At 53.7% G+C, this 13,211-nt stretch overlaps 1 protein-coding gene across 1 annotated transcript in view; it reads left to right on the forward strand.

The window, feature by feature from the left end:
- The first annotated feature begins 1 nt into the window (after nt 1).
- Nucleotides 2-13,211, forward strand: part of DCST2 (DC-STAMP domain containing 2) — a 15,362-nt gene continuing 2,152 nt past the window's right edge. The window contains exons 1-14 of the mRNA XM_003259375.1: nt 2-343; nt 513-683; nt 1,008-1,109; nt 2,015-2,212; nt 2,553-2,618; nt 3,141-3,354; nt 3,532-3,689; nt 4,375-4,539; nt 6,963-7,130; nt 7,276-7,376; nt 9,135-9,265; nt 9,911-10,038; nt 10,412-10,505; nt 10,612-10,752. Coding sequence (XP_003259423.1) covers nt 76-343; nt 513-683; nt 1,008-1,109; nt 2,015-2,212; nt 2,553-2,618; nt 3,141-3,354; nt 3,532-3,689; nt 4,375-4,539; nt 6,963-7,130; nt 7,276-7,376; nt 9,135-9,265; nt 9,911-10,038; nt 10,412-10,505; nt 10,612-10,752 — 2,105 coding nt within the window. The 5' untranslated portion in view covers nt 2-75. The remainder of the gene's footprint in view (nt 344-512; nt 684-1,007; nt 1,110-2,014; nt 2,213-2,552; nt 2,619-3,140; nt 3,355-3,531; nt 3,690-4,374; nt 4,540-6,962; nt 7,131-7,275; nt 7,377-9,134; nt 9,266-9,910; nt 10,039-10,411; nt 10,506-10,611; nt 10,753-13,211) is intronic.

The raw sequence follows: 13,211 nt of genomic DNA on the forward strand, positions 1-13,211 counted from the left end.
ACGGTGAGAAATTCCAGGAGCACAGAAGTCAGCGGGCATCTCCTGGAGACAGGCAGACATTTGGTCTCAGCAGCCATGCCCAAAGTCGTGAAGGATGTTGTGCACCCCTTGGGGGGAGAGGAGCCTAGCATGGCGAGAGCTGTAGTTCGCAGCGTGGGAGGCTTTACCCTGGGCTTGTCTTTAGCCACAGCCTACGGGCTTCTGGAGCTACTGGTGGAAGGCCACAGCCCCTGGGGCTGCCTGGTGGGCACCCTCACTTTGGCCACCTTCCTTAGCCTGGGCATGGGATTCTCTCGCCAGGTCCGAGCCACTGTCCTCCTGCTGCTGCCCCAGGCCTTCTCCAGTGAGCTTGGCACCCAGGGCTAGGGGGCAGGTCCTGGGGCTGGTGCTGGGGCAGGAGAGATGCTGGAGGAGAGGCAGAGGTTAAGGGAAATATTCTGAAGGCTTATGTAAGGGACTTGCTGCCATGTTTGGGGCTGGGGTCTTGGTTCTAACAGAGCTGTCGCCCCCAGGGCAGGGCCGGACACTACTGTTGGTGGCTACTTTTGGATTGGTGCTTCAAGGGCCTTGTGCCAACACTCTACGCAACTTCACCCGGGCCAGCGAGGCTGTAGCCTGTGGGGCAGAGCTGGCCCTGAACCAGACCGCTGAAGTGCTACAGAGGGCCAAGCAACCTCTTGTCAGTAAGTCCCCCACCTCTACCACTGTCTCCCACGGGCCCCCCTCGCCCCCCTCATCCTGCATGTTCTACAGTACTTTGGCCTCCTTCTCTGCTGGTGCTAATCGCAGAGTATCTGGGCCTGGAAGGGACTCTGGGCACAGCTAAACCCTCTCTCCTTGCTCTCTGGCCTCCTCCACTCCCAGATTAACTATCTCCCAGGCCCCAGAATCCAGGCTCCCTGCCTCTGGAATGGTGGCCTCCTCTCCACTCCCTGCTTAAGGGGCAATGGTGAGAACCAGCCCCTAGAGGAGAAGACTCCAAAGTGCCTCTGTCCCTCACCCATCAGGTGCCCTAAACAAGATTAAAGCTATTGCCCAGAAGACCAAAGAGGTGGCTGACCGGGTCCGCAAGTTCTTTCGGTCAATCATGGATGGTGTGAAACACATAGGTAAGCACATTAGCATGTCTACCCCTGGGGACTCAAAATGCACCCAGTCTTGGCCAGGTGCGGTGGCTCATGCCTGTAATCCCAGCACTTTGCGAGGCCGAGCTGGGAGGATCGCTTGCTTGAGCCCAGGAGTTTGAGACCAGCCTTGGCAACATGGCGAGACCCGGTCTCCATAAAAAATAAAAAAACAAAAAATAAATAAAACGAGCCAGATGTAATGGCGCATGTCTGTAGTCCCAGCTACTGGGGAGGCTATGGTGGAAGGATCTCTTGAACCCAGGAGTTTGAGGCTGCAGTGAGCTATGATCGTGCCACTGTACTCCAATCCAGCCTGGGTGACAGAGTGAGACTCCATCTCTAAAGAAAAAAAAAGGGGGGGGGCCCAGGTGCGGTGGCTCACACCTGTAATCCCAGCACTTTTGGAGGCCGAGGTGGTGGATAAGGAGGTCAGGAGATCAAGACCATCCTGGCTAACATGGTGAAACCCCGTCTATACTAAAAATACAAAAGGTTAGCTGGGCGTGGTGGCACGCACCTGTAGTCCCAGCTACTCAGGAGGCTGAGGCAGGAGAATCGCTTGAACCCAGGAGGCGGAGATTGCAATGACCTGAGATCACTCCACTGCACTCTATCCTGGGCAACAAGAGCGAAACTCCATCTCAAAACAAAACAAAACAAAACAAAACAAACAAAAAAACCAAAAAAATTCAGTCTCCTCACCTGTATCCCTGTCCAGGGCTTTTCGGGCCCCTTCTGGGTGCTGGCTAGTGTTCACTGGACACAGCACAGCCAGGTCCCTGACCATAGGCCTCTCCAGCCCTGGGTACTGTGGTATTGTTCCCCAAACCCCTGAGAAGAGGCTGTAGGATTCCAGCCCTGGGTTCCAACCCTGCAGCTGTCCCCAGCCAGGGCTCTCCGGAATGTATGGCAGTGGCTCCTGCACATTGGCGATGTGTGCAACTCGGAACTGGGCAACCCTTACCTGAAGTGTGCAAGGGTTTTTGATGATGCCAAGGACAGCTGCATGATGGTCATACCACGAGCCTACCACCTGTGTTACGTGCTCATGCCCTTCAAACTGGCGCTCTGTGGACTTGCTAGCCGTGAGAAAACCAGGGCCCGCCAGCGGGGAGGAGCCGATGTGGGGTGGGGCGGGGTGGGAATGTGGGGGTCAGTTGGGAGGGCAGGCCCAGGAGGACCATTAGGGGCAACAGAGAGGAACCAATAAGCTTGGTGGGACCAGTATTGGGGATGGGGGTGGGCAGTAGGGAGGGACTGGTGCTGGGAGAGAGGGGCGTGACAGGGAGGTGCTACAAGGTTTTGAGCAAATGTGGAGGCCAATAGGAAAACTGAAAAGAGGCCCTGTGAGAAGAGGTCTCCAGAGGTGGGGGGCAGGCCTGGCTGTGCCCCTCCTTCCGACACTCAGCCGACTCCGCCCGTCAGTGGTCCAGGTGTTCTGCGTCATCCCTAAATACATTCAACCCTTCTTGCGCCAGACCATCAGCACCCGTGAGTGACCCCCTCCTGCCACACATGGTGCTCCCTAGTGGTCTCCCTCCCTCATCCCGGTGTGGCCATGTCCAGCCCCCAGTGCTCCCAGCCCATAAAGGAGAATGTAAGAGAAAGAAAGGGACTCAAGTGATCACCCAGGCGCATATCCATGCTGTACAGATCAGGAAACTGGGGTCCAGCGAAGGGCCAGTGCCTCACCACAGCCTGCTCTGAGAGCAGGAGCTGGGAACAGAACCAGGGCCTCCTGTCCACATTCAGGTCCACACAGGTCATCAAGATCATTTCTTAGGGGCATCTGTTGCATGCCCTGTGTCATGCTGGGTGCTGAGCATGTGGGGCGATGGCACAGATATGTGGAGGCTTTGTTCCCTCCTCAGTCCACCTTGACCCAAGCACTGGGGGGTTCCCAGCTGGTCTGTGAGCTGTGCCCCCTGGGCTGTTCCAGGCCCCTCCCCAGGGGCAGCTCCACCCTCTCCTAACTCTCCTTGCCCACGTCTCCCCTGAACCTGCTGGCCCCAGCTGTGATTCAGTTGCTCAACCGGGTGCGTCAGGAGTTTGAGTTCAACATGACAGCCACCCACCACTTCTCTGTGGATCTCAATGCCTCTCGGAGCCTGTCCCAGGTAGCCATGGACCTCCACGAGGCTGTCAGCATGAAGCTGCACCATGTCCGAGAGGCCCTGGCTCTGATGGGCTTCACCACGCCTCTGCTGCTTGTGCTTCTCTACCTCCAGTGAGGGGCTGCCGGGCAGCGCGGGGGGGTGCAGGGCCAGGGCTGCAGGGAGCAGCTCATTTCTCCCCGCCCCAGCATCCAGGGAGGTTGAAGTTGTGGGGTTGAAGCGCGGATGCCCTGTGGGGTCTGGCCCGGGGTCCTAAGGGGCCTCACATGTGCTCCACCTCCCCTTCCCAGAGCCCTATTTTACCGGTATTGCTACCTGAACTGGGACCATTATGACAATATCTACATCACCAGCCGATTCCTGCGCATGGAGGCTGTGCGCTCCACGGCAGGGCTGCCCACAGTGCTACCGCTCAGTGCTCACGAGGCCAGGCGCTACATCCTACCGGGTGAGGGCCCTGAGGACAGGGAAAGCCCAAGTCAGGGAGGCCAGGGCTTCCCCCCACCCCGCTGCCCTGCCCCTAAGCCCCTGCACAGGCAGGGCTCAGGATGGGTTTGGGGCAGAGGCCAGAGGGAGGAGACACAACCTAGAGCTTAAGGAACTTTCAGGCTGAGGGAAGACACTGCCTGGTCCTTGGGGAACCTGCAGTCTGAAAGGGGAACATAGACACCCTTGGAGAAAGGAGCCAGAGACAGGAGGGGCAGATGGTGCTTCTGGGAGCACCCTGCACATCAGGACAGCAGGGGATGGATACAGAGCGAGGGAAGTCAAGTTGGGAGGGCTTCCCCGGGGTGGGCAGGAAGTGCTAATATGGAGGGGGAGGACTGCCTGGGAGATGGGGAGGCAGGTAAGGGGATGAGGGATGCCCTAGGAGGGAGGGCTCCTGAGACTGGAATAGGCCACAGGGCCAGGTGGAGATGCTAGGCAGGCCCCTCCCTTCTAGCCACGGAGCCCCTTCCGCTGAAGAGTGTTTTCCATGCTTGCCAGAGTCCTCACAGCTTCTTTTCTTTTCCGTATTCCCGATGAGCAGACAGGCCCACGCCTGATCAGGGGCAGGAGGCCTCTCCAAGAACTAGGGTCTGGTGGACGGGAGAACTGGGGAGCATCCTCCTGACCATCCCACTCCTGCTCAGGCTCCATCTTCTTGTCCCAATGGGAGAAGTTTGTTTACATCCTGGAGACCTTCAACCTTATCCGACACCTCCTCCTCGTGCTGTTCCTAGTCTTCCTAGACTATGCTGTCTTCTGGGTGCTTGACCTGGCCCGGCACCAGCTGCAGGGGGAGATTGTGGCCCGCAGTGAGTGCCTACATGACAGCCTCCTCCCACTCACCCACTGCAGCCCCTTCGGCCTGCTCCTGATCTCCCCGCCTGCTCCCAAGCCTTCTCCTCTTCCCATCCTCAGTCCTGGTGACTGCCTGAATGTCCCCATGTCACTGTTACTCAGCAGCCCCCAAGTGTGCCACTCTTTCAACTCTATGCTCTGCCTAGTAACACCTGTGTCTAGGTCAAGATTATAACATACAGAGTAGTTAAAAATGCAAGCTCTAGAGTCAGACTGGCCGGAGTTCAAATCCCAGCTCTGTCCTTTATTAGGCGGTGACCTTCAGCAAGTTGCTTAACCTCTTCAGCTTCGGTTTCCTCTTTTTTTTTTTTTTTTTTTTTTTTTTTTTGAGACAGAGTCTTGTTCTGTCACCAGGCTGGAGTGCAGTGGCGCCATCTCGGCTCACTGCCTCCGCCTCCCAGGTTTAAGTGATTCTCCTGCCTCAGCCTCCTGAGTAGCTGGGACTACAGGCGCATGCCACCATGCCCAGCTTATTTTTGTATTTTTAGTAGAGACGGGGTTTCATCATGTTGGCCAGGATAATGTTGATCTCTTGACCTCATGATCCGCCCGCCTTGGCCTCCCAAGGTGCTGGGATTACAGGTATGAGCCACCATGCTTGGCCTTTTTTTTTTTTTTTTGAGATGGAGTCTTACTCTGTCACCCAGGCTGGAGTGCAGTGATGCAATCTTGGCTCACTACAACCTCTGCCTCCCGGGTTCAAGCAATTCTCCTGTCTCAGCCTCCCAAGTAGCCGGGACTACAGGCACATGCCACCATGTCCAGTTGTATTTTTAGTTGAGACGGGGTTTAACCATATTGCTCAGGCTGGTCTCGAACTCCTGACCTCAGGTGATCCACCCACCTCAGCCTCCCAAAGTGTTGGGATTACAGGCGTGAGCCACTGTCCTGGCCCAGTTTCCTCATCTGAATAGTGGAATAATAACGGTAGCAACCTCTCTGGGTCACTGTAAGGTGTAAATTAGATTACGTGTGTTGGGGCCAGGCGGGTGGCTCATGCCTGTAATGCTAGCACTTTAGGAGGATGAGGTGGGTACATCACCTGAAGTCAGGAGTTTGAGACCAGCCTGACCAACATAGTGAAACACCATCTCAACTAAAAATACAAAAAATTAGCCGGGCGTGGTGGCAGGTGCATATAATCCCAGCTACTCGGGAGGCTGAGGCAGGAGAATCGCTTGAACCTGGGAGGCAGAGGTTGCAGTGAGCCGAGATCCTGCCACTGCACTCCAGCCTGGGCAACAAGAGTGAAACTCTGTCTAAAATAATAATAATAAAATAAAATAAAATTATGTGTGTCGAGTGCCTGGTAAGCCATTAATTGAGAATGTGAGCCAGGTGCGGTGGCTCACGCCTATAATCCTAGCACTTTGGGAGGCTAAGGCAGACGGATTGCCTAAGGTCAGGAGTTCAAGACCAGCATGGCCAACAAGGTGAAACCTTGTCTCTACTAAAAATACAAAAAAATGAGCCAGGCGTGGTGGTGGACACCTATAATCCCAGCTACTAGGAAGGCTGAGGCTCAAGAATCACTTGAACCCAGGAGGCAGAGGCTGCAGTGAGCCGAGATCACACCACTGCACTCCATCCAGCCTGGGTGACAGAGTGATACCCTGTCTCAAAAAAAAAAAAAAAAAAATAGGTAAAAAACTCCTAAAAAACCAAAACCAAAACCCCAAAACAAACAATAAAGCACTTGGTTAAGTGTCTGCTACACAGTCAGTGCTCAGCCAATAAATGTTTCTGGGGGCCTTACTCGGTGGCTCACACCTGTAATCCTAGCACTTTGGGAGGCTAAGGCAGGTGGATTGCTTGAGCTCAGGAGTTCGAGACCAGCCTGGCCAGCATGGTGAAACCCTATCTCTTTACGAAAAAAAAAAAAAAAAAAAAAATAGCCGGGTGTGGTGGCATGTGCCTATAGTCCCAGCTACTTGGGAGGCTGAGGCAGGAGAATTGCTCGAACCTGGGAGGTTGAGGCTGCAGTGAGCCAAGATCGCACCACTGCACTCCAGCCTGGGTGACAAAGTGAAACTCTGTCTCAAAAAATAAATTAAAAAAAATAAATAAATGCTTCTGGGTGGTCATGGAGGCCAGGGGGGTGGACTCACTGACCATTAAGGTCATCTTAGATGTGGTGGCTTGGATAGGAAGACCAGACACCAGTACCACCCAGCTGGACCATGGGGCCAGTCCTAGGAGCCAGAACTGAGGTCAGGCCCCAGGGCACCATGAGGGTGCCTGAGGCATCAGAGGCCCCCAGCTGAGGGTCTGAGTCATCCTATGACCTGCGCTGCTCCACTTTCCTCATTCCAGAAGGTGTGGGCTTTTCTGCATAGCAACGTCCATGAGTGTCACTCACACAGTGTCTTTGTGCCAGGTCCTGTGTTGGTGTCTATAACTGTGGAAGGGACTGGCTATGCTGGGAATATTTATCGTGACCTGGTGTCAGCATTTGATGTCCTGCAGCAAGGCAACATCAGTGTTTTGTCCCGGCGTTGTCTCCTTCATCCCTCGGAGCCTGACAACACTGGCTACATAGTCATTGGTATTAACCATACCCTGAGGTCCCTGGGGGCGTGGATACCATGTGGGAAATGAGGGGTGCAGACTGCTGAGGGTGTGGGGGGCACCAGGGGTGGGCTGGCACTTGTGCCTGCTGGTGAGGCTGACTGTGGCTGCTGTGCTCCCAGGTGTCATGTATGGCCTATGCTTCTTCATCACCCTGTTTGGCAGCTATGTCAGCCGGCTGCGGCGAGTCATCTGTGCCTCCTACTACCCATCCCGGGAGCAGGTGAGGGGTCCAGGGCTGGGAGCTAGTCCCTGGCCCCTCGCCAGGGGGCTTAGCTAGTGGCTGGCTGTTTTGGCTTTGGGAGCTGACATCCTTCAGCAGCCCCAGCCCTCTCTCCTCTGGTTGAACTCCAAAGCAAATGACCCGGACTGCAAGCCTCTGGACCCAAGCGGGGGCTGGGAGAAATGCTGCCTCTGGGGTGGGGCTTCCTGAGACAGTATTTACATCCAAAGTTTTGTTAAAATCACAGGGGTTTTGGGGGGGTGGGGGATGAGGGATGGGGGAGAGTTGGAGAGTGGAGCAGGCAGCATGGCTCACACCTGTAATCCCAGCACTTTGGAAGGCTGAGGCAGGTGGACTGCTTGAGGCAAGGAGTTATAGACTGTTTCGGCAACAAAGTGAGCCTCTGTCTCTATTAAAAAAAAAAGAAAGAAAAAAAAAAAGAAAACAAAACAAAATGCTAGGCTTGGTGGTGTGTGCCTGTAGTCCCAGCTACTAGGGAGGATCGCTTGAGCCGAGGAATTCAAGGCTGTAGTGAGCTATGATTGCACCACTGCACTCCAGCCTGGCAAAGGAGTGAGACCCTGTCTCAAAAAAACAAAACAAAACAAAACAAACAAAAAAACATGGTGGTGGGGTGGGGGCAGTGTTGGCATGTTGAGGTGTAATTAAAAACTCACCATCGGGGCTGGGTTTGGTGGCTCACGCCTGTAATCCCAGCACTTTAGGAGGCCGAGGCAGGCAGATCACGAGGTCAAGAGATTGAGCCCATCCTGGCCAACATGGTGAAACTCCATCTCTACTAAAAATACAAAAATTAGCTGGGCGTGGTGGTGCGTGCCTGTAGTCCCAGCTACTCGGGAGGCTGAGGCAAGAGAATCTCTTGAACCGGAAGGTGGAGGTTGCAGTGAGCGGAGATTGCACAACTGCACTCCAGCCTGGCGATAGAGCCAGACTCCATCTCAAAAAAACAAAACAAAACAAAACAAACAAAAAACCCTCACCATCGGTTTACTCATTTACTAATCATTTACTGAGCATGTACTGTATTCCCCTATCTCTTTGCTGGTCTCCAAGGATGCCAAGATGAACCGGACACAGTCTGGAGCTCACAGACTCGAGACAGGGCAGACAAGCTTTCTTTCTTTTCTTTTCTTTTCTTTCTTTTTTCTTTTCTTTTTTTTCTTTCCTGTTGTTCTTTTTCTTTTTTTGAGACAGAGTTTTGCTCTTGTTGCCCAGGCTAGAGTGCAATGGCGCGATCTCAGCTCACCGCAACCTCCGCCTCCCGGGTTCAAACGATTCTCCTGCCTCAGCCTCCTGAGTATCTGGGATTTCATGCATGCGCCACCACCCCAGTTAATTTTGTATATTTAGTAGAGCTGGCGTTTCTCCATGTTGGTCATGCTGGTCTTGAACTCCCGACCTCAGGTGATCCGCCCGCCTCAGCCTCCCAAAGTGCTGGGATTACAGGCGTGAGCCACCGCGCCCGGCCAGACAAGTTTTAACGAGACATTGTAATTTAAAAAGCACTTTTATTTAGGAATGAATAAAAGTGTTATGGAAACCCAGAGGAGAGAGTGGTAACGCCACCTGGGCAAGTCCAGAAGACTTCCCAGAGGAAGGGGCATTTGAGCCAAACCTAGAGGGATTCATAGGAGTTGGATAGAAGGAAAAGGTAGGGAGTGGAGATGGGTGCAGAGGGCATTCCAGGCAGACAAAACAGGGTCAAGTGGGACCCCATCCCTGATCTCCCTGCACCAGGAGAGGATCTCCTACCTGTACAACATACTTCTGAGCCGCCGAACCAATCTGTTGGCTGCCCTGCACCGATCAGTGAGGCGGCGGGCGGCTGACCAGGGCCACAGAAGTGCCTTCCTAGTGCTGGCCAGTCGGTGAGGCCACTGTCTTTTCTATAGGGGTGGGGCAAGAGGGGATAGAAAAAAGAGCCAGGAGTCAGAATGGATTTCTGTCCTCTCTAAGTGTCAAGAGATTTGGTTGAATAGAATGCCCATTGCAGGCCGGGCGCGGTGGCTCACGCCTGTAATCCCAGCACTTTGGGAGGCCAAGGCGGGCGGATCACGAGGTCAGGAGATCGAGACCATCCTGGCTAACACAGTGAAACCCCGTCTCTACTAAAAATACAAAAAATTAGCCGGGCGAGGTGGCGGGCGCCTGTAGTCCCAGCTACTCGGGAGGCTGAGGCAGGAGAATGGCGTGAACCCCAGGGGGCGGAGCCTGCAGTGAGCGGAGATCGTGCCACTGCACTCCAGCCTGGGCGACAGCGAAACTCTGTCTCAAAGAAAAAAAAAAAAGAATGCCCATTGCATGCCCTTAATGCTGTGAGAGGTGGGAATTCTTAGGGGTGAGGAGTGAAGGAAGGAAGGAAGGCAGGGCCATGGAGAGGTTGCTGCTGAAATCAGAGGGATGGAGGATGTACTGCAGGAAGTTAGGAAGTCCTCCCTGCCATTTGGAGGTTGGTGCTGGAGTGGGGAGGCTTAAGCTGGCTAGGCTGGCCTGCTTAGTGACCGTTTTCTCAGGTGCCCCTGCCTGGGTCCATTTGTCAGCCACTTTTGGCTGCATCAGGCCTACTGCCTGGCCTGTGGGCAGCCCCAGGATGAGGGAGACATGGAGAACATTGTGTCCTGCAGTACCCCGGGCTGCCAAGGTGAGACCCCCTGGGGCGTGTGCCTCTCCCTGCTCAGACTTACCCCACTTGCATATGACAATCCACTGTGGTCCTTCCTTGATGGACTTCTCCTGTACCTCATCTTTTGTGCCCCTCCCTTCGTTACTATGCACGTTCTCATTTACACAGAGCCCTCAGGTAGCTCATTTTCTCCATGCTTGCCTTTATTCTCCCGGGTATTTATGAATAGGATTTATATGCAAATGGCATTGCAGCAGTTCCCTAGTGTGCACCCCTTGACAAGGATGGTTCCTCCAGGGCTGTGATAGGGGAGGCAGGGCCTGGCAACCAGGAAGCACAGAGGGTGGGTGGGTGAGCTTGGGTTCACCTCCATTCCCCATGCCTCCACCAGGTCTCTATTGCCTCACTTGCTTCCGCCTCCTGGACAATACCTGCTCCGTGTGTGCATCTCCCCTCTCCTACCAGGGGGATCTGGACCTGGAGCTGTGAGTCTTTCAGTGACATGGGGTGGCTGGAGTCTGTAGGGGCAGTGGAAGTAGCCACCCTTCTCCCAGGATGTCTGCAGGCCACTGAGATGAGAGTCTTTTCCAGGGACTCCAGTGATGAGGACGGCCCTCAGCTATGGCTGGCTGCAGCTCAAAGGAAGGACCCTGAGCAGGCATGGTTACTGCAGCAACAGCTCCAAGAAGTGCTCGGCAGGAGCCTCTCGATGGAGTCCACTTCCGAGTCCAGGTGAGCAGGAAGCAGGAGTTGGCACCTGGGAATTGTGAGGCCTAAGCATGTTCTGTTCCATTTACAAAGGCCTTCCTGGGTGTCTGGACCTTTGCCAGGGCTTGAGACAGACACGAGGGGAGGGGAAGTAACTGAGGTTTGCCAAGCAGCTGCTCTGTGTCAGCACCGTGGCCCTGGAGGAGCTCACCATGCCCTTGGGGAGAGTGACATCAAATAGATAACAGGGTGGACAGTACCCTGACAAAGGAGTGAAGTACACTCTGGACAGCACAGAGGACACAACAGCCAATTTGGGAAAAGGGGCATATTAATGAAGGCTTCATACAAGAGGTGATAAATGAGCTGGAGTTTTGTTCTGTTTTGTTTTGTTTGAGACAGGGTCTCACTCTGTCACCCAGGCTGGAATGCAGTGGCGCAATCCCAGTTCACTGCAACCTCGACCTCCTGGGCTCGAGTGATCCTCCCACCTCAGTCTCCTGGGTAGCTGGGATGTCAGGAACACCACCACGCCTGTTTATTATTATTATTTTATTATTATTATTATTTTGTAGAGATGGGGGTCTCACTATGTTGCCCAGGCTGGTCTCAAACTCCTGAGCTCAAACCTTCCTCTCGCCTTGGCCTTCCAAAGTGCTGGGATTATGGGATTATAGGTGTGAGCCATAGTGCCTGGCCATGGGCTGGATTTTGGGGGCAACTTAGTGGTTTGTTAGCCTGAGAAGTAGAGGAAACTATTCCAAGGGGAGGCCTGTGTGGGTTTGGAGAATGTGAGGCATTCAGAAGGGTAGAGCCCAAGGGATGGGTGTGGCTGGGTAGAGACCTCAGAGAATGCTGGGAGATGAGGTTGGAAGTCAAGGTGGGAAGAAATGGGCAAGAACCTTGTCATTTGAAAAGCTTAGGTTGGAAAGTAATATGCTCATATTTGTCTTTTAAGACCATAAGCGGGCCGGGCATGGTGGCTCATGCCTGTAATCCTAGAACTTTGGGAGGCCGAGGTAGGTGGATCACCTGAGGTCAGGAGTTCAAGACCAGCCTGGCCAACATGGCAAAACCCCATCTCTACCAAAAATACAAAAATTAGCCGGGTTTGGTGGTGCATGCCTGTAGTCCCAGCTACTCGGGAGGCTGAGGCAGGAGAATTGCTTGAACCCTGGAGGCAGAGATTGCAGTGAGCCAAGATCACACCACTGCACTCCAGCCCAGCCTGGATGATAGAGCGAGACTCGGTCTCCAAAAAAAAAAAAAAAAAAAAAAAGGCCATAAGCAAAGAAGGCAGAGTGGAGGTTGGGCAGGAGCAGGGAGGTCAGAGAGGAGCTTGTCTTAGTCTAGGAGAAGTTCGTGATGGCCTCAGGACTGAGGTGCTGAGCATGACTGGGATTTCTATGCTTGGGCCTGGGCAGGTGTTAGGGCAGGAAGATAAACAGGTTCTGGGGAAAGACGACTGGCCCAGTTTGAGATCCTTGAGGTGTCTGTAGGGCATCCAGCTGGAGATGCCCAGGGGGGGCAGTTAGAAAAGGGCAGGGCTCCGGGCTGGAGGCATATTTTTGGGGGTTGTTAAGTTAGAGACTGTAAGAGAGAGGATGAGCTAGATCATCCTGGCAGAGGGCATGGCAGGAGAGTGGGAGGGGACAGGGAGGGGAGAGGCTCAAGAAAGCAGGAGAGCCAAACATATGAAATCAAGTAGGGGGGTGGGCACAGTGGCTAACACTTGTAATTTCAGCAATTTGGGAGGCCGAGGTGGGCTGATCACTTGAGTCCAGGAGTTCGAGACTAGCCTGGGCAACATGGCAAAACCCCGTTTCTACTAAAAATACAAAAACTTGCCAGGGCATGGTGGCTCACGCCTGTAATTCCAGCACTTTGGGAGGCTGAGGTGGGAGGATCACTTAAGGTCAGGAGTTCGAAACCAGCCTGGCTAACATAGTGAAACCCCGTCTTTACTAAAAATACAAAAATTAGCCAGGAGTGGTGGCATGCATCTGTTAGTCCCAGCTACTCAGGAGGCTGAGGCAGGAGAATTGATTGAACCTGGGAGGCAGAGGTTGCAGGGAGCTAAGATTGTGCCATTGCATTTTAGCCTGGGCGACAGAGGGAGGATTGGTCTCAATAAATAAAAAGATAATAGTACAAAAATTAGTTGGGCATGGTGGCATGCATCTTTAGTCCCAGCTACTCAGGAGGCTAAGGTGGGAGGGATCACTTGAGCCAGGGAGGCTGAGACTGCAGTGAGCCAAGATTGCAGCACTGCACTCCAGCCTGGGCAATAGTACGAGACCCAGTCTCAAAAAATTAGAAGATTAAAAAAAAAAAAAAGAAATCAAGTAGGATCATGTGAAGACAGGTGACAGGCAGTTAAGAAATCACTGGAGTGGCTTGTGAGAATATTTTTCATGGCATCGGGAAGACCAAAACTGGATCTGTCATGATGGGTTGAGGGGTGTCAGGTAAAGAAGACTCAG

This window comes from Nomascus leucogenys, chromosome 12 (genome assembly GCF_006542625.1).
Source record: "Nomascus leucogenys isolate Asia chromosome 12, Asia_NLE_v1, whole genome shotgun sequence".
NCBI classification, from domain to species: domain Eukaryota; kingdom Metazoa; phylum Chordata; class Mammalia; order Primates; family Hylobatidae; genus Nomascus; species Nomascus leucogenys.